At 38.7% G+C, this 24,859-nt stretch overlaps 4 protein-coding genes and 1 pseudogene across 4 annotated transcripts; 3 read left to right on the top strand and 2 right to left on the bottom strand.

Moving 5' to 3' along the window:
• The first annotated feature begins 310 nt into the window (after window positions 1–310).
• Window positions 311–3,693, top strand: LOC103945675 (sorting nexin 2B). The gene is made up of 5 exons (XM_009356279.3): window positions 311–1,429; window positions 1,513–1,722; window positions 1,888–2,148; window positions 3,218–3,304; window positions 3,509–3,693. Exons 1-5 carry the CDS (start codon window positions 311–313, stop codon window positions 3,587–3,589), a joined length of 1,758 nt encoding a protein of 585 aa, XP_009354554.2. The 3' UTR covers window positions 3,590–3,693.
• Window positions 3,694–4,329: 636 nt separating this feature from the next.
• LOC103945669 (PRA1 family protein B2) lies at window positions 4,330–5,427 on the bottom strand. Its single transcript, XM_009356267.3, has one exon. The coding sequence runs from the start codon at window positions 5,198–5,200 to the stop codon at window positions 4,550–4,552; it is 651 nt and encodes a 216-aa protein (XP_009354542.1). The 5' UTR covers window positions 5,201–5,427; the 3' UTR covers window positions 4,330–4,549.
• Window positions 5,428–6,939: 1,512 nt separating this feature from the next.
• Window positions 6,940–9,060, top strand: LOC103945659 (exocyst complex component EXO70B1-like). Its single transcript, XM_009356256.3, has one exon. It carries the CDS (start codon window positions 6,970–6,972, stop codon window positions 8,881–8,883), a length of 1,914 nt encoding a protein of 637 aa, XP_009354531.2. The 5' UTR covers window positions 6,940–6,969; the 3' UTR covers window positions 8,884–9,060.
• A 1,186-nt stretch (window positions 9,061–10,246) lies between these two features.
• On the bottom strand, window positions 10,247–12,588 carry LOC103949002 (annotated as a pseudogene).
• An 11,017-nt stretch (window positions 12,589–23,605) lies between these two features.
• On the top strand, window positions 23,606–24,478 carry LOC103945650. The gene has a single exon (XM_009356245.3). The coding sequence runs from the start codon at window positions 23,735–23,737 to the stop codon at window positions 24,185–24,187; it is 453 nt and encodes a 150-aa protein (XP_009354520.1). The 5' UTR covers window positions 23,606–23,734; the 3' UTR covers window positions 24,188–24,478.
• The last annotated feature ends 381 nt before the right edge of the window (window positions 24,479–24,859 follow it).

Raw genomic sequence — 24,859 nt, 5'->3', positions numbered from 1 at the left:
CGTACTAACCTCAGGTTTAGAAAACTCGTATAACATAATATGTAATAGGTTTTTCGAAAACTCCAGTATGCCATAAAATTTCATTAAACTATATCGTATATAATGTGCTTAATAATAGCACAAAAGTATGCCAGCACGTGCCTATCTTGGTGTTTGAAGAATATTACGTGTCAAGCCACCTCTGCCAAATTCCAGTCAAGTTTCCCACTTCTTCAACTCCCCAAAATGCCGCTCAAATATAAGACTAATTACTTCCTCCTCCAACTCCTTGCTTTTCTCCTGTTGGTTTGGTTCTGGTGAAAGGAAGGAGATGATGGGCTCTGAGAACCGGGGCTCCGACGAAGCCCACCTCCACGCGCCGAAAGAAGAAATGGAAAATCTCGTCCTAGACGATCAATCGAACGGCAATAAATCGTACTTGAATTATCGCAGCGCCATGTCGTCGCTCTCCGATACGATACACCCTCTCTCGTCGTCGCCGTCCTCCTCCCAGATCGTATCCGAAGTCCCCGCCACCACCGCCAATACAACGCCACCTGCCGACGCCGATCCCCTGTTCGTTCCCGCACCGTACCGCGACCTCCGAAACCCTAGCTCGACCCCGGACAACACCACTTACATCGACCCGCCTTCTTACGCCGACGTGATCTACAGCCCCTACGATGCCGAAACCGCCGCCGAAATCCATGGCATCGAGAGTCCTGGTAAGAGCTCCGACAACTCGAGCTCGTACTCTCTCTCGCGATCTCCGTCTTCCACATCCGAGTACATCAAAATCACGGTCTCGAATCCGCAGAAGGAGCCGGAAAGCGGGAATTCGATCGTTCCGGGAGCTAACAATTACGTCACGTACCTGATCACGACTCGGACGAACATTCCGGATTTCGGCGGATCGGAATTCGGAGTCCGGCGGCGGTTTCGGGACGTGGTAACGTTATCAGACCGGTTGGCGGAGTCGTACAGAGGGTTCTTTATACCGCCGAGGCCAGACAAGAGCGTGGTGGAGAGTCAGGTGATGCAGAAACAGGAGTTTGTGGAGCAGAGAAGAGTGGCATTGGAGAAGTACTTGAGGCGATTGGCTTCGCACCCGGTGATCAAGAGAAGCGACGAATTGAAGGTGTTTTTGCAGGTGCAGGGGAAGCTACCCCTGACATTGACCATTGATGTGGCGTCTAGGATGCTCGATGGGGCCGTGAAGCTTCCGAATCAGTTGTTTGGGGAGAGTGCTCCGCCACTGGCGCTTCACGAGGTGGTTCAGCCTGCGAAAGGGGGCAGGGATTTGTTGAGGTTGTTCAAGGAGTTGAAGCAGTCTGTGGCTAATGATTGGGGAGCTTCGAGGCCGCTGGTGGGGGAGGAGGATAAGGAGTTTTTAGAAAAGAAAGAGAAGATGAATGAGCTGGAGCAACATCTCATTCATGCATCTCAGCAGGTAATGTGTACTGAAGTGATCATATCTGTGTGGTTTGTGAGTGTATGTTTCACTTTAGAGTGATTAATTGCTTTGATTTATAGGCCGAATCACTCGTTAAAGCTCAACAGGACATGGGAGAGACGATGGGAGAGTTAGGACTAGCGTTTATTAAGCTGACCAAGTTTGAGAACGAGGAGGCCTTGTTCAACTCTCAGAGACTGCGGGCTGCCGACATGAAGAATGTGGCAACTGCTGCAGTCAAAGCCAGCAGATTCTATCGGGAGTTAAATGCTCAAACCGTCAAGCATTTCGTAATTTTGTCACCCTTTTGTTTTTCATTGCATTTTGAGCTATAAGATTGGTTTGGTTAGTAATGTTTATGTATGTAGTACGTTTTCTTCAGCTGTTTTTCATTGTTACTTTAGAAGGAAACCCATCAATTGTATTAATGATTGTTCATACTATGCGTATTGCAGGATACATTTCATGAATATCTTGGGCTAATGTTAGCTGTCAACGGTGCATTCTCGGATAGGTCAAGTGCTCTATTGACAGTGCAGACTCTTCTATCAGAACTGGGTTCACTGCAATCACGGGCTGAAAAACTTGAAGTTCAATCCAATAAAATTTTTGGTGGTGACAAATCAAGGAATCGAAAACTAGACGAGTTAAATGAAACCATAAGAGCCACCGAGGATGCTAAAAATGTAGCAATCAGAGAATATGAGCGGATCAAGGTACCATTGTACTTTTGAAATTATTTTTAATATACTACTGACATCAGTAATCTTTCCAATTCACGGTAATTAAATATGTTAGTAGTTAAGAAATCTCGTAAACTTTGTATGAACTTTTATGTGAAGGGATTTGCATCCCAAATGCTCGAGTGTTTGGTCTTGTGGCTCCTGCCCGTGTTTTAGATCCACACGGAGTCATTTCTTTTGTTAAATCACAGGTTTCATGTCTGTTTCCCTGTTTTTCTTCCATGTTATGTGTAGCTGTCCCTTTTTTATGCTTTGCGTTAGTGACCTTAAAATGTGTCTAGCCTCACTCCTTTCAAGGAATTTACTCACTCTGATTGTAAATGTGATAATCTCGCAGCATTCAAGCTCACAACATTTTTTATGTGCATGATTCACTTAGTGTTTGATGATCATGGTATTTGGCCATTTCGTTCACTAATTGAGATGGGTTATAAAAAGCTGCGGGAGTGGAGTGTTCCTTATTCGTTTGTGGACTAATATTATGGCTGTCGAAATTGCATTTACGTAACTTTTAAATCCTTGCATCTCTTGGCTTGTCTCTCTGGTCTTGTAATGTGAGGTCTAGCCAGAGCTTTGCACCTATATGAGGGCTTAGTTAATCTTGTGTGCCAATTCCATCAAAGCTTGCAAGTTGTGGCAGCCAAACTGGGTGTTTGAGGTGAACATTGATGTTAAGTAGTTTAGGTCTCGGATGTTATTCGTTGTTGCATGTACAGGAAGAACTACATGCTTATAGAAGCCTGAGTTTCTCTCTTTGAAAACCATGTTTTGGGAACATGAAACTGATCTTTGTGTTATTACACCATGTCATGATGTGTGTATATTTCAGTTTTCTATCATGAATTTTTGCATCTTTTTTCGCCCTTAAAATTGCCGTTTTCCCGTCTATGATAAAGGCTATTCAAAATTTCTCTTGTTTTGAATTCTCTCTTCTAGTGAAACTTGAAATTGTAAACTTGTTTCCCTGGCCAGCTAAAATAACTCTGCCCAGTTGTTAGTATCCTCACGAGAACTTAGAATAATTTGATTTTGATGAATGCAGGAAAATAACAGGAGTGAACTTGAAAGACTTGACAACGAGAGGCATGCTGACTTCTTAAACATGTTGAAGGGATTTGTGCATAATCAGGTACTTACTGCTTGCGTTCTTGTTCACCTAGGATCGTTATAGCTCTCTAGAAGAGTCTTCATGTAAACTAATTTCGTTCTTAGGTTGAGTTCATCTGGGTGTTATGAGATGGATAATCTGAAAAATGTTAGACATAATTGCGTCTACTAATGGCTTGTCATATGCAAGTCTTCGGTGTAACACATTGTTCTGTATCATGAACAGGTAGGATACGCTGAAAAGATAGCAAATGTGTGGTCGACTGTTGCAGAGGAGACCCGTTCGTATGCAAAAGAGAGCCCTTGAACCGTGTGTTTGTAAATGAAATTTTCACTTTCTTTCTTTCTTTACATTTTAATTGATACCCGCTTCAAAGTAAATTGCATTGCATTCATAAGAATAAAAAAAAATGGAGCACCGGGTAATTTACAAATTTAACTTTCCGAAAGTTGTATGTATTAGATAGATAATCGCACGATTTTAGAGTTGATGCTGTAAATTGCTTGCTACTTGTTTGATGTGTGGAGCTTTTTAATCCATGAGTTTCTGAATGCGAGTCGGTATTCTGCTCTCAACGGTTGTGGGTTCAATTGTTTGTGTGCTCATTTGCTAATTCCTTAGACGTGACGTAAGATAATTTTGTGATATGAAACCTAACAAACGATGTACTCTTTAAGCGGAGGATGTTTATATATCTTGGTTTTTGCTTTTGGATTGATGTTTGAGCCTAAGCTCAAGGATGTGCCCTTTGGATGATTGGGTTTGCTTGGATTCTTTTTTATGTACTTTTCCATCTAAAACTAGGTGTACAAGTCTGGCTCTGTGCATGACGTCTTGCTTTTAGCGTTTTTAAAACCGCACTTGTATTCCCTCCCCTCCCTTCTAGCTTGGAAAAAAATGGGAGAGGAGAGAATCTAGATCCGGAGAGATGCATCACTTTAGGTTTTAAGTGCTTAAAACCTAAAATCGATGCTCGAATTGATTGACCCTTTACTTTCTTTCGTGAAATTTGTTTCAAATGTTGAATTATAGTTAAGCAAAATAAGTAATCAAATTTCTGGCTCATGGAATTAAAAGGAAAAATTCAAATACAAATTGCCAACAAACAAACAAATTAAATTGCAAATATCTCAAGTAATGAATAATATTCCTTATGTAACAAAAAATTCTCTTTCTTCTTCTTCTTCTACTAAGCAAACCCGACCCGAGGGAGAGCGATACTGTGTAGCTACGCGGTATGAACGCCTACGGACTTGCACCTACATGCTAGACACGTGACATCATGCTGGCACCCGCCGACGCAAACGAAGGGGCCCCGCCACCGAAAATCGAAGCGATGCCAGAACCCAACGGCTGCGTTTCGTCCAGGAACAGATCCTCAGGATCTCTGAATGCGCCGTGAACACACACGATCCCAACTCCCACCATCACCGCCGTTAGCAGCAGCGACAGCACGCTCGTCACCAATATCGCGATCAGCGTCGCCACGCCCAGACCGAACAGCGCCTGGGTGTCGGAGAACGTGCGGCCGAGGATCACGAGCGGCTGCTCCGACGATCGGCGCGAGTAGAGGAAGATCCACGCTCCGGCGAGGGCGACGAGGGTGAGGAGGGAGAAGGGGTGGGAGATGAGGGAGTAGGCGAGTACGACTGCGAGTACGATGAGGTAGTTGACGCGGAAGTAGGCGGCGTTCTTGCGGATCCGGGAGGCGGCATCGGTGAGCGAGGTGGGTCTGGTGAAGGCAGTGCGGTCGATGAGCTCGGTCCAGGGGCGGCTGTTGGAGAGCGCGTGGCGGGATGCGGCGGAGATGCGCGTGAGGAAGGGGCGGAGGAATGGGAGTGGGTTGGTGCCGGACGGTTGGGATTGCTGGTGAGAGGACTGTTGGGACGAAACTGGGATCGGGGAAGGCGAGGACATTGGTGTAAATACGATGGAAGTTCGGGGTAATATTGGAAATTCGGAAGAACGGAGAGGACTGAAAAAAGACTGTTACGACTTTTCTTTCTCAGAAGAGATATGAAGAAGGGAGGGCAGGTTTTTTGGGTGGATTTTGGTAAAAGGGTTGGTTTTATAGGATTTGGGGCGAAGAATCTTTGGCCGTTGATTTAGGGATCGACGGTGGTTATTATATTGGATGGATGATTTGTGTGTTTTTGGCATGTGGCTTGCTTTGCTTGCTCAATCCGTTAAGGGAAGCAATCCAATAGGATACAACCACGTGGACAGACTAGGCCTTTGATCATGAGCACATTGAGTGGTGCATCATCCGAGCAATAAAATACTATCACAGTGACGTTTTCGTAAGTTAGTTACCAAATGTGGCTAAATTAAATTTGACATTTTGCGTCGTGTATAGGGTACAATGGTCCTTTCAATCCATTTTATTGGTTTCTGAGCGTACATCCAATATTGGTTTAAACTAAATGTTACCCTAATTCTAAATTTACTAGCTCAAAGACTCGTAGCACTGAAGCATTTCTTAAAAAAACTCTCGAAAACTTTAAAAAGTTACTACATATAAAACAAAAACAGACTAAATTTGATTAAGCCAGAATTTGGAAGTGCTTTTAGTTTTTGTTATTTTTAAACTGTAAACGTGATTCCTATGAACGCAAAGGGTTTAGGAGGGCACACAATAAAAGCAAAACCCCATTTTTTTTCTTTCCAGAGTCTGAAGTGGGATTCCACATCTTTTCTTTCACGGTACCAGCCGTCTCATTTATGCTTTTGACCAAAGCGGAAACCTCTTTTGTGGGCTTTTACTTTACTTCATTGTCCAAAACTAAATAAAGTCCATTCCTCCAAAAACCCATTCAACCTTCTCCTCTTTCTTATCCATTCTATTTAACCAATTTAAATTTTGCGCTCGGACGTGAGTTGAGTCAGTATTTAAGTACAATGGTATTATTAGTAAACTAGATAGTTTGATATTATTAGCAAGTTAGACGGTTAATTGTTAAGAAAAAGAGAAGTTAGTGAGAATTCGCATTATTGTGCAAAAAATGCATAATTATTATCCACCATTGCAATAAAAAGTCATCTACGTGAATTAGGTTAGTAGATCAAACTTGTTTTTTTTCCAAATGTTTAAGCTTGAATTGCAATCCAATTATTCAAAATTAGAATGATTGTGATGATAATAAAGCTCAACTCCCACTACACGAAATTAGAATAATTCAGAAATACTACTTTGTAGGGAATGAAAAATAAGAAAAAGTTTGCAGTTCCAAAATTTAGACAAACGAAAAATGGGTAATCCTGAACAGATTAAATAGGTAGACTAAATTTAATAAAATTAATGATGAAAATTAATAATTAAATTATTATTTAAATCATAATTAACATGCTTATTTTTTATTAATTTAATCCAATTAGCATTATCCTCAAATATGGTTCAAAAAGTCTAAAGGCAAAAACTGCCTGACTCTTTCCCGTCTTCGGTCTTCATCCGTTCCCCACACGAACCGCGTTCTTCCAGTCACCTTCCACGAACCCCCAAATAATATTATTCAACTGCTTCTGCTTTTAGCTTTTGGATTTTGGCTTACTGCTTATTACCCAAATCGAAATTCTGAAATCCAAAAAATTAAAACCAATTTTCGTCTCAATTTCACAACCCTAAAAGTTTGTCTTCACTGAAGCACAAAATCAAGCACTTGGAGGGCACTCTCTGAGACTGCAGTACAATGGCTGAGAACGGCGAAGAGAAATTGTTAGCTATGGCGCGCCACATAGCCAAGACTTTGGGCCACAACGATAACATGGCCGACGATATTTTGCAGATTTTTTCCAACTTCGACGGCAGGTTCTCTCGCGAGAAATTGGCTTCCGACGACGAACGCACTCGCAGCTGCGCCGCCCTCGAGCTCTCGCTGAAGTCGCTGGACCGTCGGATCTCGCAGTATGTTGCTGCTGACCACCCAATCTGGTCCTACTCGGCCGATTCCGCGGCGTTTCTTGACTTGATCGACGACCTCATCGCCACCATCCGGGACTGGACTCCCATGGCCGACGACCAGTCCGTCGGGGTTTGCCTCGCGCGTGCTGAGTATCTTATGCGGCAGGCCATGTTCCGGCTCGAGGATGAGTTCAGATCCTTGGTCGAACGCGGCGGCGAGTCACGAAAACTCAATCGCGCGTTTCGTGGCGAGTCAAATGGCGCGTTGTCGTTTGACTCGGGAGACGACGAAGAAGAAGGGGAGGAGGAGGTAATCGGGGACGGTGAGGAGCACCAGATCCCTACTGCTCAGCCGATCGGCGACTACGACATCGTGATCGATGCGCTGCCTTCTGGAACCATCAACGACCTCCATGAGATTGCCAAGCGGATGGTGGCGGCGGGGTTCGGAAAGCAGTGCTCGCACGTGTACAGCAGCTGCCGGAGAGAGTTCCTGGAAGAGAGCATGTCGAGGCTAGGCTTGCAGAAGCTGAGCATCGAAGAGGTTCAGAAGACGCCATGGCAGGACCTCGAGGACGAAATCGAGCGGTGGATCAAATCCGCAAACGTCGCGCTTCGGATTCTGTTCCCGAGCGAGCGTAGACTCTGCGATCGCATCTTCTACGGCCTCTCCTCCGCCGCAGACCTCTCGTTCATGGAGGTTTGCCGGGGCTCGACGATTCAGATACTGAACTTCGCCGACGCGGTAGCGATCGGAAGCCGATCGCCGGAGCGATTGTTCAGGATTCTGGATGTGTTCGAGACTCTGCGGGATTTGATGCCTGAATTCGAGTTAGTGTTTTCGGATCATTACTGTTTGTTTCTCAGGAACGAAGCGAATACGATTTGGAAAAGGTTAGGGGAAGCGATCAGAGGCATTTTCATGGAGTTGGAGAATCTGATCAGTCGCGACCCTCCGAAAACTCCAGTTCCTGGCGGCGGGTTGCATCCGATCACTCGATATGTGATGAATTATCTCCGTGCAGCATGCCGATCGCGCCAGACCCTCGAGCAGGTTTTCGAGGACAGTGCTGCAGTCTCTCATCAGCCCAAGGTTGATGATCGAGCTTCGTCTTCACCCATGTCGGTGCAAATGGCGTGGATTATGGAGCTTCTGGAGAGCAATTTGGAAACCAAGTCGAAGATTTATGGGGACTCTGCGTTGTGCTGTGTTTTCATGATGAACAATGGGAGGTACATTATGCAGAAAGTGAAGGACAGTGAGTTGGGATCGCTTTTGGGCGATGATTGGATCCGAAAACACACTGCAAAAATCCGACAGTACCTTGTGAATTACCAGAGAAGCTCATGGAACAAGGTGCTTGGAGTGTTGAAGCCCGAGAGTGGCTCATTGTCGCCAAGTGCTGCTGTGAAGTCCATGAAAGAGAAGCTCAAGTTGTTCAACATCTACTTCGACGAGATCTGTAAAACGCAGTCCAATTGGGTAGTTTTCGACGATCAACTCAGAGATGATTTGAGAATTTCGCTTGTCAAAATCTTGTTGCCAGCGTATCAGAGCTTCATCGGGAGGTTTCGGAATGTTCCCGAAATCGGGCGGCATGACAAGTACATTAAGTATACTAGTGAGGACATTCATGCTAAGATCAATGGCTTGTTCCGCGGCGGTAGAGGATCCGCCGGCGCTGGTGGTGGCCGGAAGTGAAGAAGCTAAAGCTGCTCGGGATGATTTGCCTTGTATGTGTAGTCGAAAAGAAGTTCACAGAAAGTTTTGTTTATGAATTGAAAGCTTTGTAATGTAGGTGTTTGTTTCTGTTTAGTACAGTGTTATTTTTTGTTCCCTCTTTTTTTAGCTTTTGTGAATGGAAGCCATGTTTTAGTACTTTGATTGGAAACCATCTCTGGTAACTCGACGTCGAAGCCGAGATGTCGATCTGGAACCACTTTTTCCTGTTCGAAAATCTTCCCAAGCTAACAAGGCTTCGTGCTTTGCGAGGGTTAGGAGGAGGAACGTCAATAGTACGCAGTTTTAATTTTGCTTAGCAAAGAGATTGTTTTCATGATTCTAGCTCGTTTGACAAACAAATGAACCACCTTTCCTAGATAATTACATATAAATCAAGTGGAAGACCTTACAATGTATGTGGAAACTGAAATCATGAAGGTATATGGAAGTGGAACTTCTTTACCAGTATCGATCATCTGCCCGATAGGGATGGTCGGACCGAGTAATCAACGGCTGCGATTGATTACGATAAGCAAGCTTGGGAAGCACATTCTTGTCCAGGTACTTCGAGAGGTACTGGTAAGTTGCTTCCACAAACCCAGTACCACGGCAACCTCTTTTTTGTTTCCACAAAACCTTACAAGAAAGAAAATAAATAAATTTAATATCGATGTTAGCCGCATGTGTAGTCACATTGGTCAGAGCATACATTCTAATCTATGGGAAATGTGATTCAAACTTGGGTGCACACGGGTGAGCACATTGCCATGACTAACTGGACATACCCATGTCCGCAATATCAATGTAATTCTAGACTAAGAATTTTCGATGGCTCATAGACATCTGCATACGCAAACTTGCTCCCTGGAAGCAGTGACTAGATTTTGGGCAATAGTTTTGCAAGCTTTTGGTTGTATATCTGGGAATCTGAATTCTCATCATCTACACATCTTCTCTTATTTGTATTCCCAAATTTTACAGTTACTTGTATGGGAAGGCAAGGTAAGGATGCGTACGATAGACGTTTACTCTGATCCTCGTAAAGCGGAGAGACTTGTTGGTTTGAGGTCGCTCGTTTTTGTATGGAAGGCAACCAATAGGAGGAAGCACTGCTATTACCATTTTTCTGCATCCAAGCTCATACAATTCCTACAACATATAGATCTACAAACACTTGAAGAAAGCATTCACTTGGAAGAAGTCATTCACTAAACAAACAAATCGTAGTTTGACATGTGTGCACAAATTGGTATTTTTCGTGATTTTGATGACTTATTTACGCATACATGTCAACTATGATTTTCTACGAGGAATGACTACGCGAAGCTACCGCAAACTGGTGTTCTTGTGAATATATGCTCCACATGTTTAAGATTTTTCTGAAAGCTCCAAACTGAAGCTATGAAAAAAATACAGAATCCATGTGACAGGGATTGGAATTTACGTCAATAAATATATGCAGCTTATTCAGCAGAAAAATCTTGGTACCTGCACTTACTACAACCAATGAACTACTAATCAACTTCTTTGCCTCCTTTTCCCCTTTAATCCCTCAACTCTCACTACATATTTCTTGGACAACACAATCTGCTTCGAAAATGTTATGATCCCGGCTCCAGCAGCGGTTATATCATCGTACCCAGATCCAGCAGACGCCGTTGATGGGGTGGTTATCCGAAAGGTTGGGATCTAGAAAAGCAGGAACAGCTTGGTTGATGATTAAAGTGGATGCCAAAAAGTTAGGAACTAGTTTTCCACTAGAGAATCTGCCTGTGGGAATTTGGCCAGGAAAGTCTTTGCCATAAGGATAACGGTTGCCTTTGAACAATGTTTCGAGGTAATTGTTGTTGCCAGTGCGACTGTTGAATCACCAAATGTTAGAATTGCTGGGAATTTTGGTGCAGGTTTTGTGGCATTGCATGTGTTGGAATTGGAAATCTGCACTAGTAGAAGAAGAAAAGACGACGAAATATGTTGTATAAGAATGCAAAAATGCTACTGAGAGTACTTCCTACTCAAGAACTGCTCAAAGTTAAGTGTGCGACTCCGTATGACGACCTCCTTCCCTTCTGCTCATACGGTTCTCAAAGCAGATGAGGAAGGGTGGGCAGCAGGCACCACGAGCCCTCTGTCTCACATATCTATCCAAAAGCAAGTGTAGTTCAACGGTTCCATCGAATGCTCATTTCTCTAAGCAAAGATCATGTGAGTGTGCAGTTATGCTTTGGATGAAGAAAAACATTATGAGACTTAATTTGTTTAACTTTTAGTACAAATTTAATTTCCAAATTAACTAGGCGACGAGCATCGCCATAATATTTCATTTTAAAAAATTCATTTCATTACTCTCTCGTCAATGCGCTCATTCTATATAAGATTTTTTTTTTACCAGTCACTTACCACCAATGAAATCAAAGAATCACATTTGAGACCTTGCCACCATTCCCTACTAAATTCATTGAAACTCGGTTTTTCGAAACCTAGAACTTAAATTGTTATCCACAAGATGTGTAGCTTTAAACGGCAAGGTAGTCCTAGGGTTGGTTGAGGCCTGACCTTTGCTAACCTAATTCAACTCAAATGTTGGGTTGGACTTATGGAACAAGTCACCTCACGAACTTGGGCTCTATTGGGTTAGAATTGTGTACTCTTTAAAGATCAACTATATCAAAGATCAAGAAGAATATAAATAGTTCTGTAATTTTATTAGTTATCGAATAAATAAATAAACCATGTAATTCATTTAAACATTAAAATTTTGATAATATTAACAATATGATTAAGCGGTTTTCAATTTAGTTCATTTTTTGTATAATTGATCTTTAAAAGGTGAATTAAAATGTAAACGATTTTCATCGTCAACATTGTAAAGTGTAATTGAGAGTCAAAAAGATAGAACGAGAAAGTCCTATTGAAAAAGGTCGGTATTCAGGAGCATCTCATATGAGGGGCTTATTTGGTTTTCTTGTAGCAAAGTAGTTGAACTAATTAAGGTGTAGTGGTATGCAATATTAAGGTGTAGTTGAACTAATTCAAGAGCAATATAAGTAGTTGAACTAATTAAGGTGTAGTGGTATGCAATATTAAGGTGTAGTTGAACTAATTCAGGAGCAATATAAGTAGTTGAACTAATTATTGCTAATACCATTTATTTTTTTTAGAATTGTTATTAGTACTTCCAAAATTTCATTTGGCACTTCTCACAAGTGTATTTTTCTTTCTAATTATATAAAGTTTGGAATGCTAAATAAGATTTTTAGAGTGCTAGTAATAATTCCTTTTTTTTTTCTCAAAAAAGAGATAGGCTAGGAGCCAACGTTATAGGAATCCACATTTAGATATTACTGTCACGTATCGTTACTAATTTACATTTCATTAGGAGTGTATGATTAATACTATTTTTGTAACATTGTATAATGATGTGACGGTTGCACCAAACTTATCATGTTGAAAAACATCTGAAGCCCCAATTATCGCAAAAGTTAACCCTAACCATAAGTGCGGAGACAAGTGTACTACTAACAGACAATTTAGGTTTCTGAGAAGAAAAGAAAAAAAAAAGAAGCCTTACAGAAACTGGAAAATGTTCACCTGCCCATTTCCAAGTTTCATTTTTAATCTTCGTATAGCATTTGCTCTCAATCCTTGAAGATCTTGTATATGGGAATTGCTGCCGGGCACCATATTATTGCAGGTCAATTCGCATCTCTGCTACTTAATTTTATGCTCAATAGTCAATATGTGAATCGTTTATGCGCTGTCCGGAAACATGAAGCATAGCTTACAACATATTTTAAAACTGGTAGTTGCAGTGACATGTTTCAATTCAAACTCAATAAAATTTCAGCATACATGCATCACGATACCGTGCATATATATATATGTACACACACACACACACTATTTCACATGCACGGGATATACTGGCCTACTGCGGATTCATCAGGGATCAAAAGGTTTTATAACGATTTAATCTGCTGACAAAATCTTCAGTATCTAAAAACTATACTTCTTAAGCAGTATGCATTGCTGATCTTGATGAAGTAAACAACTTCCTGTGGAGATATTTGAACTAACAGATATTCGCCAGATCAAAAAATTTTGGTTGGTTCAGACAAAAAACAAAAGTTCTGGTTGGTGAGACAAAATCTCAAGGTGAGAGAATTTTCAATGTGATCGGCACATGAGATGGTACATCATGTGTCATTATACAAATGGTGAGATTTGTGTATTGAAAAGTTAATAACTTAAAAAATAAAATTTCCCACCACTTACATAAAAACACATGATGTACCACCCGTATTCTCGTCACAATAAAAACTTTCTCCTCAAGGTGTATGCCTAAAAGATCGAGCAGCCTTTTTCTAATTAGAAGGAAAAGGACAGCAGCTTATAGAGCACATCACTTTGGAAATTGGACTATGTAAGGATATTTTTTATTTACAAAATAATGTTCTTCCAGGATTTAGGATAAGCTTGAGTTTAGGGTTTATGTTAAAAACATGAACAACGATATATATATATATATATATATATATATATATATATAAGTCTAAATAGTGTGAAAATAAGCCATTCCAAAGTTAAACCACTTTGTCATTCTAAAAAATTTCGGTTCTATATAGCAATTATGCATCTCACGTACATAGAAATCTTTTAGCGTTAATGTAATATGAATGTACATAAATCAATAGTCAGAAATTATTCCGCCGCAACCGTAGCACAATTCAACAATTATTTATCAAAGTCATTGCACACTTATGACCCCGATAAAAGAAAAGGCCAAAGAAGATACATTTTGGTGTCAGTTGGTCATATGGTGTTTCTTAAGGTCTCCGTGGGTCTTCCATTACCACTTTCTCTAAGGCAGTCCCTTATCAACTCCTGTACAGCCTTTATGGATTGGCCTTTGCATTTAGAGGTTGCATCTTGTTTTAACTCTTGTTTTTTATGTTTTGGGTTGATATATCTTGATTAACTTTCATGTCCCTATCAACTGCAAAGTCTGCAATCTCTCTCATCTATTATGTTTTCGTAGTGCTTAATTAGAGCTGTGTTTGGTGTGCTTTACTGTTACACTATCACAAACTAGTGACCCCTCATGTCCATGTACCATGGCTTCCATTTCTTCCTGGCCCTCTCTGAGCTCTCTCCAATAATATCATGTAGTTCGATTGGAACAGTGCTTCATATGGCATTTTGTACACTATTTGACAAAGTGATTTAATGAGAAGTGGACAGGTCCTTGAGTTTTTGAGTGCTGCAGTTTGAGAGGTGCATGTTAAGAGATATTTGAAACTAAAATCAAACTAAAAATTTAAACGTCACACTGACTAGCTAGTTGTTTAGTAGGTCTCTGATATATTTGAATTTTTTCTCTATCAATTAAAAACCCTAACCAAACCCCCCCGTATCTAAAAGTTAGCCTTTTCTTTTCCCATCTTCTATTTAGGGTTACTAATTCTCTATGAGAACTCAAAATACAAATTGTTGAAATTAAACCTCAAGTTCCTGCTACGAGCCTCAGACCACAAATGTTGATGGGTCATTAAGAAATATAAGGCATGCATGATGAAGATCTTAACAATCCTTCATGATTTAGACAGTTCCAATAATCGAGCATTTACCTAATTCTCCTTAGAAATCATGTACATGACATGACTTGACATAACATGACATATATCCACCAAAAGCTATTCACGTAAGTTAATTTCCTAGATAGTGTGACACATTTTATTTGTGTGAAAATATAAACATCGACTAAAATTCAAACAAAAGCCTGTATTATCAAGGATTCATATGTACATATTCAGCTATCAAATGTACAAAACTAGGTTTTAAACTTTGATTGAACTGCCAGACACTAGCAATTGATGGATTAGGTTTGACAATTAGATCAAATGTACGCACTTAATTTACATATAGGAAAATACAGAAATTAGGGTGTGTAATAGTGGCAAAAAGAACAAACAAGAAAAAAAATCAGCTAGTTCCACCCTTGTATAAGAATGTCCCATAAGATATTATTTCCTAGTTATTCGTCTTGTAAACATAAGTACACCAACTTTATACGTAAATATGTGTGCCGCTCTCTATGTATATTAGAGTATAAAAATTCATTTAGGCTATACTTTCGGTTACCAAAATTATGAATCTTGGCCTTTGCAATACGTTGTATATAAAATCCAAAATATTTCAATAAGATTAATCTTAATTATTCCATGAACAGCAATAAAAGGAACTGAAGAATCACTTTTTAGATTCTTGGCACTTCTGATTGGTCGATCGAGACTTGGATGCACTGAACTGAACTTGAATTCTACCCATCCCTAAGATTTGTATGTGCATCAAATATTGTAGCTTTTGAGCAACAATCCCACAACAATGCCAGCTATCAAATGCGTGCCTAGAGATAATAACCACTAATTAACTAAAATTATATTAATGAAGCATTAGTTATATAAGTTTTTGGATATGTCTTGGAGGTGGTGGGAGCAAGTACAAATGAAAAAATTTTCAATGTGTCCTGGAACACGGTTTGATACATTAAGTGTTAAAATATAATTGGTTAATTTTATTTTTTTTTAAAGTGTTTAACCAATTATATTATTACACTTGATATACTGAATCATGTTTTCAACGTATTGAATGATCTCTCAGTACAAAGAAAAGTTTAGGGTAGTAAAGTACTACGGTATCTGTTAGGAGCAGAGGCTTCAATGATACTCCAAAACCAATGATGATCATTTAACAACTATGTATTAAGTCGTGTTCTCGACACACTGAATAATTTCTCGATAAAAAAAGAAGTTTAGGATAGTAATTAAAGTACTACGGTATCTGTTAGGAGCAGAGGCTTCAATCGTACTCCAAAACCAATGATGATCATTTAGCAACTATGCATTAATATATCAAACGATTAGTAACCCTTGAATTATATATAAAACAAGTCTTTGATTATATAAATTGGACTTCCACGTTGGCTTCAGTGTAAGGACAGACTTGCCTCACGTTGTTCAATTATGAATAGCCATTTAATTTCAGTACTATTTGTGTACATGTTGATCAAATTAGATTCAATCGGGACTGGAATTTCATGCCTCGTGCGTCCCTTATTTGCAAACCATTATTATTGTAAATTTTGATTAAGTTAAGGTCGGTGCCTAAATAAGACCTCAGTGCCATGAAGCTTCCTAGTCCAAGCTGTTTCAAGTGGCAGATAGAAAATGCCAATATATAAAAAAGACACAAAATTACAAATTATCCACACGAGCAAAGACAAATACTCTAATCAGTTGTCTTGTCATATATTTGGCTAGGGTTTAAGTACCTTACTGACTAGAATATATGGTCTTGTACTTACATATTGATCTGCAGCCACCAACAAAATATTTGATGGATTTGAGATCGCATTCTACGGGTGAGTCCATTTTGGCAATTGAACGATAAAAAAAATTGATGGATTTGGCATATAATGTAGGAGTATTTTTAATGTGAGAAATATTATAAACGTCAACATGAAAAAAGTGCGCATAATTTTTTTGGATCAAAACTCAATCGAAAAGCTAAAATTATAAGAAAAATGGCGGAGCTGTTCATAGATTGGATGATGCCTTGGACCTGTTCTTATTCTTCAATTGCTTTAGAACATATAGAGTATAACCATATAATTTTAAACTCGGGGCAAAGATATAAATCCTACCTCTGCCATTGAGAAGAAACAAACATAGATGATGGGAGAGCGAGTAAAAATATGTGAAATATAACTATAGCTAGTAAAAATAGAAACCCATTTAGATTTTTTAATTATCATTATTTGAGATTTAGACCCAAAAAACATGCAGTTTGTTTGCATTAGTAGTTGATTTAATATTTAATTGTAACATACCATGGATTTTGCAGTGTTCAAATATATTAAATTACTGTGAGTCACTCGAGGTGGACTTGCACTAATTGACAAAGAAAAAATTAACATTGATCTTCGATGCTATAAATATTCCAAGATTGTGTTGATTGTATGAATGTGTGTTAAGCCTCCTATGAATTATGCATTTAATCATTCTTAATTAGTCATATAAACAAATGTATAGAACCTAGTTAATTAGGTTTTAGGCATCCCGCAACCCCATTGTGATAACTTAATGGGCGATTATCAACATACGAGTTTTTGTTATGGTCGGTTTCTTATATTCAATCCAAATTATCAAAAACGTAAAACCCAATTAAATTTGAAAGGATTGAAAGGATAGGTTGTCTTGCTTTGTTATTTCAACTTGTTCAATAATCCTTATTTGTGTAGTTTTTCTTATTAAAAAGTTGATGGAACAAGCTGTATGTGTTGCTGAGCTTAAACAAGATTTCAACCGAGCTTAAGACTCCACGTTAGTATTTGCTCAACGATGAAACAATCTTTGCAGATTAGGTCGTAATTTCACTAGAGATAATTCTCCACTAGAGCGGGAGTGATGTTCTTTTGGGTGAGCATACGCAAAAGTTAGCTAGTCCTAGTTCTGTCCCTAACCCTGGTTGTGACTAGTTTGATGTAGATTGAGTAGTCGATTGACCTATTTAAGTAAAGAGAATAAGCATAACCCTAATGCCTAGGTCATGGACATAGTATTTAAGATGCTAGAATGGCATACATCTTATATATAAAGCCAACACAAAAGTTGAACAATGCATTTTGTGTTACCAAGCTTCAACAACCTACACAAAAGGTGAATAGTGATTGTTGTGTCTTCAAGCTTCAACAAAAATATTTAGACAAAAATGCCCCCAAGACAAAAACTTCAAAGGTATCCCAAAATAATGCATTAAATAAGGCAAAAGCATTTTTGTCATTTTAACAGTGTTTTTTTTAATAATTAATTTTGGGCCACACACCCTATTTTACTTCTCACACACCTTTTTAATTTTCGACCGTCGGATCAAATGAATTGAAGAAGATCAACGGACATAAATTATTAAAATGTGTGTGAGAAGTAAAATGGGGTGTGTGGATAGCACACCCCTTAATTTTTTGGTACTGTCACAGCCCGACCCATGAATAAAGACTATTCACAAGCTAGGGTGTGAGCCATATCTTAGCTATAGAAATAAATTCTACAACCAAGATATGGTGGAAAATAAAATAAAATTATTACAATTACACCATCCGTGAACAAAATCTTACATAAAAATTTATTGAATGCTCAGCGGAATAACTATGGTGCACAAATTAATTCACAACAAAATGTACCAATAAAATAATAATTAAATTGTAACAATTCTTTCAAATACATGAAATATATGCAAATGAGATGGATGAATGTACTCACTCCCTTCTAATCCCGTCAACACATACCTAAGGCACCCAAGCATGCACATCCCATACCATGCTTATACCGCCTGGCTTTGGATACGTTAGAGTATGAGTTAACTCCTGTTCATCCCTTAAACCCAATTTTTTAAATTAAACTCTCAGTTTCCACTTTATTATACAGGCACTTCCTGTCACATTCCGGGCCGGTCCCTCACCATATCCCGAGCCCGACTCCACTGTAGCACTATATTGTCTGTTTTGGGCCCCTACCACACCTTCATGGTTTTGTTTCTAGGAACTCACATGAGAACTTCCCAGTGGTAGAGACGTTGGAACACCGAGGAAGGAGAATTAAAGTTCAACCATTTTAGGATTCCGGCGGGTTTAAGTTAAATTGGAGTCCAAATTGGACTTGGTCACAGGTATAAAATTTTCTCTACTCTTTGAGATCTTCATTTCTATAAAATTTGAGAATTTTTAGAGATAGTTAAATTTTCCGGCGAATCGGGGTGGCCGACCGCCATGTGCGGCGGCGCGTGAGCCGAGTCACCCTTAACCTTTCTAAGCTAAGTTTGACACCCCAATTCCATAGGTGAAGTCCGATTGATGAAATCTCATCGTTTGAGCATAGTTTTGATAAATACCACTACTTGAACATTATATGAATTGACGATCCGACCGTTGGATCGTCACCAAACTTTAATACATTATAGTATGTAATATGTGAGGATATTAGAAATTACAGATTGGGAATTTGAGATACGGATCTTCTCGAATTGGATTTGTAAGTGCGTAAAATAAAACATTGACCGCCATTTGAATTGGCAATTGGCGGAGATCCAACCGTTGGATCGTAATGAAACTTTAGTATGATGTTTTAGAAGAAAATTGTGGATTTTTGGAAGTTACGGATCGGAAGTCCAGGTGCGGATCTTTCTGATTGAGTTACGTAGGGTTGCGGACCCTATCGTTGATCTTTGACTGACAGTTGACTTTTGGTCAATGAGTCTCAAATCATTCTAGAACGTCATTAGGAAGTGTTTTATGTTATGTGTTCTATTGATAAGATTTCTGCGACATGACTGAATAATTGTTCTAGGTGAGGATTGTTCATGACGTCTCGATATTCGTGCTAAGGAGTCGTAGCGCGGACCTTAGGTGAGTGGGTCTTTTCCTTTTATCGTATGTATATCATTGATAGTTCCACAAAATACTTTTAAATTGATTTATGCATTTTATGCCATGTCATATATATATATATATATATTTTTGTATATTCTAAAATACTATGATATGATTGAGTTTTAGATTGCATTATGGTATAACCATATGCATATTTACCTACATATAATTGTTGTGAATGCCTTGAAGTGCTATGGTGAACGCGGGACGTACAGGTAAGTTCAAGTGAGTTTACAATATTATTTGAAATGATTGAGTTAGGACATGACTATATTAGTGTTTTGTGCAACTCCGACACTGTCGTACAGATTGATTTATGAGTTGTACAAGTTGCGTTAGGCAACTTCGACTCATGGGTTATCATGGATTGATTTATGAGTCGTACAGGTTGCGTTAGGTAACTCCGACTCGTGGGTTACCATAGACTGATGAACACTTGATTTATATTGTTGTTGCCGATATGTAATGATTTCGAATATTCTTGGATTTACTATTGATTTACATTTGATTTCATACTTATATGTAGTATGATTTCCTGGAACCTATACAGGTATTACAACGAGGGGTTATATCGTTTAAAAGGTATTTATTAAAGCTTTATATTCAGGCCCACTCACTTTTGTTTTTTTATCCCTCCAGGTTCTAGTAGCAAAGTTTTCGTATCGACGAGGATTTGTGGCAAGTCTTAGTATTGAAGATTACCTTCGATGGTATGATTTTCAATCCACTATACTGTACTTTACTTATGCTCTGACGTCACGTGTGAAATGATGTCATTCCCGCTCACAATGCACTCTCGTGTTTAGACACTTTTAGGTTTAAATTTATTCACGTATTCCACATCACCACACTTTATGGTTTCGTCACTTTCCAGGTATCAGCCAGCACATCTCAATTTGGGGTCCTAGTGGACAATCCAGGTCGAGATATGTCACTTCCCCCGATGCCTAATTGTATACTCAAGCCTTGCACCCTACGCCTGACATATACAAGGTTCAATATTTTATATTCAAGGCAAACTTTAGCCCTTGAATATCCTCACAACTCAAACACTTTACAAAGCTCAACACAACTGAACTCTCTTTCTTGCTTTGCATGAATGTTTATGTATGTACCATGTAACAAGGATATCAATAATCACATGCTCTATAATATATGCAACACTAATCAAATTGTTAGTAGCCAAAATTATATTATCAATAATATATAGTACGAATAACACACAACAATCTAATTGAGAAATATTACTTTACCATTTTACTCCATCTCTCTAGGTGATATTGATGCATAAATCCATTTGAGTTCCATAGAGCAATTTTGTTGGGTAAGCTCTCATGCATTTTCTGGAATTTGTCTCTCCTCCCCCCCTCCTTATTTTACAACATTCTCAAGGGAAGTAAATGGATATTTTCGATGGTTTAGTGGAGTGCTTCTCATGGCAATGATCTCAAAATGTAAATGCATAAACAACACAAGATTTAAGTGGTTCGCCAAATCGATTACATCCACTGAGGTTTGCTTTCATTGTATTTCACTATATATGAGGGACTTACAAATACAATGAAAGATGGCTTAAAGCCCTTACATAATGTAAAGTAAATGGGAAAAACGAGAAAAGTGATCTGGGAAGGAGATAGGGTTTTTTTATTCTTGTTTCCCCGTGTGTTGTTCTCCTCCCCCGTTCCTCTCCTCCCTCTGCTTTTATAGATGAAGAAATGGAATCCTCCATTAAGCCTTAAGGACACGTTTCACTTTGTTTTGCAACACTTGGACATCTTGTAATTGGAAGCAATCATTCCCATGCATGTGGATAAATACTCAAAAGTCACGTTTAAAGTCTAAGGGATATGAATCCCACCTCTTCAAATTTTGGAGGGATGAATCATCACCAAACATTTAACTCTTAGATTCCTAATCAATACAAACTTGTCAACTCACCCTTAAGTAGACTTCCACCTTCACATTTAGAGTGGTGAGTAATCACCAAACCATTAACTCCTAATGTTACAAACTCTCCACCTCATCTTTGAGAGAAAATATCAAGACAAAATTACTCATTTAGTCAAACCTCAAACTCTCAGCCCTTTGTGGGGAAAATCAAACCAAACTCATTTAATCTCCCTTCTCTAATTCAAACTAAAATATCTCTAATTACATATGAACATGAAATAGCTAGTTTTTGAAAAGGATTTTACATTGAGACTATTTTACATATCGAAAGTAGGTTCTTGCACATAAAAACAATTACACACACACACACACACACACACACACACACACACACACACACATATAACCATTTTTTTTTTAAATATGGGGTATTACAGGTACATTTTTAAAAAAAATTTAATTTTTTAATTTAGTGTCTCACAATAGGCTGACAATAATCTAATTCAATTTCTCTATTTTTAAATACGTTCAAAACATCTTAAGAGGTGTGTAATGTTGGTTATAAAAAAAAGGTCTTTCACACGGGGATAATAATGTGATTAAATTAATTGTCAAATGATTTTTTTTTTTTTAACCAAATGATCTTATCTACACTAAGGGGGAGGGGGGGTGGGCTTAGCCTCACAATGTGCTAGCAATAATATGATTCAATCAATTGTTTATTAAATATTATTTTCTTTATTCTTAATGTAAATTTTATATAGACCTATTTTATTATGTGAATCCAGCTGCTTTAATTGGTTTATGAGGGGTTTATTCTAGTATAATCTAAAATTATTCATTTACTTCAAATATTTGACTTTCCTTTTGTCAATTTACGTATATAAATACATTTAAAGCGTGTAAGTCGTGTATAGCACGCCATGATTCAAAAAATACCTAATGCACGAGCGTGAACGCGTGCATGAAGGCTAGTGAAGCATAATATAACCGTAAACGGAAAGATTAACCACAAACATGACTTTTATCTAATTTACTTCAGGTAGTGTTATGTAAACATTCAATTCATATGATCGAACAATAAAAAAATTTAAAAAATATGTGAAAGCTAAAAAAAGTGTGTAACTAAAAAGACACATGTTCTTGAAGACAGCTAGATTCTCTGGACTTTGTTAGCATAAGGTCTGAGTCTGAGTCTGAGATGCAATAAGTTCCTAACCAGCGTGCTGTTAACAATGTCACTGACCAATAAAATCTCAGCGATTCCAAAGCACATCGAGGCAAAGAAGTATGCTGCTTTCGGCTGAGGCCAACTGGACCAATGATTTGTCGCTGTGAGCTTGTGAAATTGCTCACCCGAGGGGAAGATTACCATTTTCTCATAAAATAAAAAGCTTGGTACTCTGCGATTTTCATTCCGTACCTAATCGCTTATAATTTCAGCATAAGCCAAAAGCCATTATTTAAATCTGTCGTTTCCAGTACTAATGCCTATATTCGCGATGGACTCGTCATGTTGTGGGAGCCACATCCAACTTCTCTTTGTATTTTTACAATTCTAAATATGCCCTCGAATGTATTTTATACGGTTTTGCTCGACGGTATACAGTGGTTTATAGGAAAAGTAGAAGAGTGGGAACCAAGCATGTCCTTGTGTGTTTTATCTCGGTGTCAAAATGTTAGAATTAGTTCTAGTACCACTCATTAATTTGTCCCAAATAGTATGAAAAATCAATAGTCAGAATTAAATTATAAATCTCATTAAGTACCCTAAATACTAGTAACTTAAGAGTTTTGTTTACTTGTCAACATAATGAATAAAAAGTGAGACCACTAGTAATCCGGACTATTAAAGATTTATGACAATATTTAATTATAAACCTCACTAAGTACCCTAAATACCAGTAACTTCAGAGTTTTGACATAACTATTAATTACTCATATCATAATCATATGGATTTATACTACAAAAACAGTAACAATACACCCAAATTATTGATTAACTTTGGCGTCCCCCTTGAAACAAAGAAACCCTAGCTATCTTAAGCATTCCCCAAAAGGCTCATTATCTCATAAGCACTTCCAAAAAAAACATATATGCAAGTAACCCCCCATCACTAATTGTTTAGAAGGCGGCTTAAGTTAATTAGCTCATGGAAGCAAGACCCACACACACAAGATCATACCAAAACAGAAAAAAAAAAAACCAAATAAATAAAAACAAATCAAAAGTCACCAACAAAGGACAATTTGGTCATTTCAAAACCAATCAATGCATACAATAATATCATGCACCTCTGTTATGTTCTTATGAGTACCAATTATTCCTATTTATATAACACACAGCTAGTCCAAACCTTCCATAGCATTCAAGCCTTCAACCCCAAGACCCCAAAGACGCACAAAAGAAAACCAAAAAACAAATCAAAATCCACCGGGAGAGCTCAAAAACCAGAGATGGGCAACAGTCTAAGGTGCTGTTTGGCTTGCGTACTACCGTGTGGAGCCCTAGACTTGATACGGATCGTCCATTTGAATGGCTACGTAGAAGAAATCTCACATCCTGTCACCGCTGGCGAGATCTTGGAAGCAAACCCTAATCACGTTCTCAGCAAACCCAGCTCCCAAGGCGTCGTACGCAAAATTTTGATACTCTCGCCGGAGTCGGAGCTCAAGCGAGGCAGCATCTATTTCTTGATTCCGTCTTCTTCTGTGCCGGAGAAGAGGAAAAAGAGTAAGAGCAACGGCATTAAGAAACCCTCAAAAAAGAGCAGCAAGAGCCAAAGCGATAGTACTGACCGTTACTTGACGGAGATTGTGACGGAAAAAAAGTTTACGTCTCGCCGGGATCGGAGGGCTGGCCGTGTCGCAGTATGGCGGCCTAATCTCGAAAGCATCACCGAAGACTAATATTTTATTTTTCCGGTGATGGGGACTTTTTTTGGGAGGGGTACATGGGTTCGTATTGCTTCTTGTGGATATTTTTGTTTTTTGTTCTTTTTTTTTTTCAGGTCTGCGTAGTATAACGGCAGATTCTGAGTTAAATTCAGTATTCATGAGGTCATGATCTGTTTGGTTCTCAAGAAAATCAAAGAAAGAAAATCATGGCTATATTGACAGAGCGAGAGAGAAAAAGGAAATGTTCGTAGAAATACAATTGTATTTACACCAAGTTTGTAAGTAAATATGCTGCTTCTTTTATTCTCTCTTTGTGATCTCATGATTAGTGTGGAAAAAAATAACTGGGCAGCCTATCTAGTGCCCAAAAGTGGGAAAAAAATTCCATCAGTTGAAGTGGTGTGTTTAATTTCAGCAATTTTGAGATTTGAAATAAATTAGAGTTTTTGAAATAGATAAGAGATCATGTCTTAACATATATAGTCGAATTTCATGTAGTCCATATAATTCCATATACTTTCTTTAAAAGTCAGCACAAGATGGAACTGCTTTCCATGATTGTCCAAATGAAAATTTTTTATTTTTTAAACAAACGATATTATTTACAGTAAAGAGTGGAGGAGTGAGTTAGCTATGTCTCCCAGTGGACTAGTAATAATATGGTTCAAATTCATCTTTGACGAG

The sequence above is a fragment of a genome, unplaced genomic scaffold (assembly GCF_019419815.1).
Source record: "Pyrus x bretschneideri cultivar Hongxiangsu unplaced genomic scaffold, Pyrus_bretschneideri_v1 Contig5, whole genome shotgun sequence".
Lineage (NCBI taxonomy): Eukaryota > Viridiplantae > Streptophyta > Magnoliopsida > Rosales > Rosaceae > Pyrus > Pyrus x bretschneideri.
This window is presented reverse-complemented; position numbering and strand designations above follow the sequence as displayed.

Coding starts and splice junctions, on each gene's coding strand:
- LOC103945675 (XM_009356279.3), top strand. CDS start 311: ATGATGGGCTCTGAGAACCGGGGCTCCGACGAAGCCCACCTCCACGCG. Junction 1,723..1,887: donor CTCAAACCGTCAAGCATTTC/GTAATTTTGTCA, acceptor TGCGTATTGCAG/GATACATTTCATGAATATCT. Junction 2,149..3,217: donor GAGAATATGAGCGGATCAAG/GTACCATTGTAC, acceptor TGATGAATGCAG/GAAAATAACAGGAGTGAACT.
- LOC103945669 (XM_009356267.3), bottom strand. CDS start 5,200: ATGTCCTCGCCTTCCCCGATCCCAGTTTCGTCCCAACAGTCCTCTCAC.
- LOC103945659 (XM_009356256.3), top strand. CDS start 6,970: ATGGCTGAGAACGGCGAAGAGAAATTGTTAGCTATGGCGCGCCACATA.
- LOC103945650 (XM_009356245.3), top strand. CDS start 23,735: ATGGGCAACAGTCTAAGGTGCTGTTTGGCTTGCGTACTACCGTGTGGA.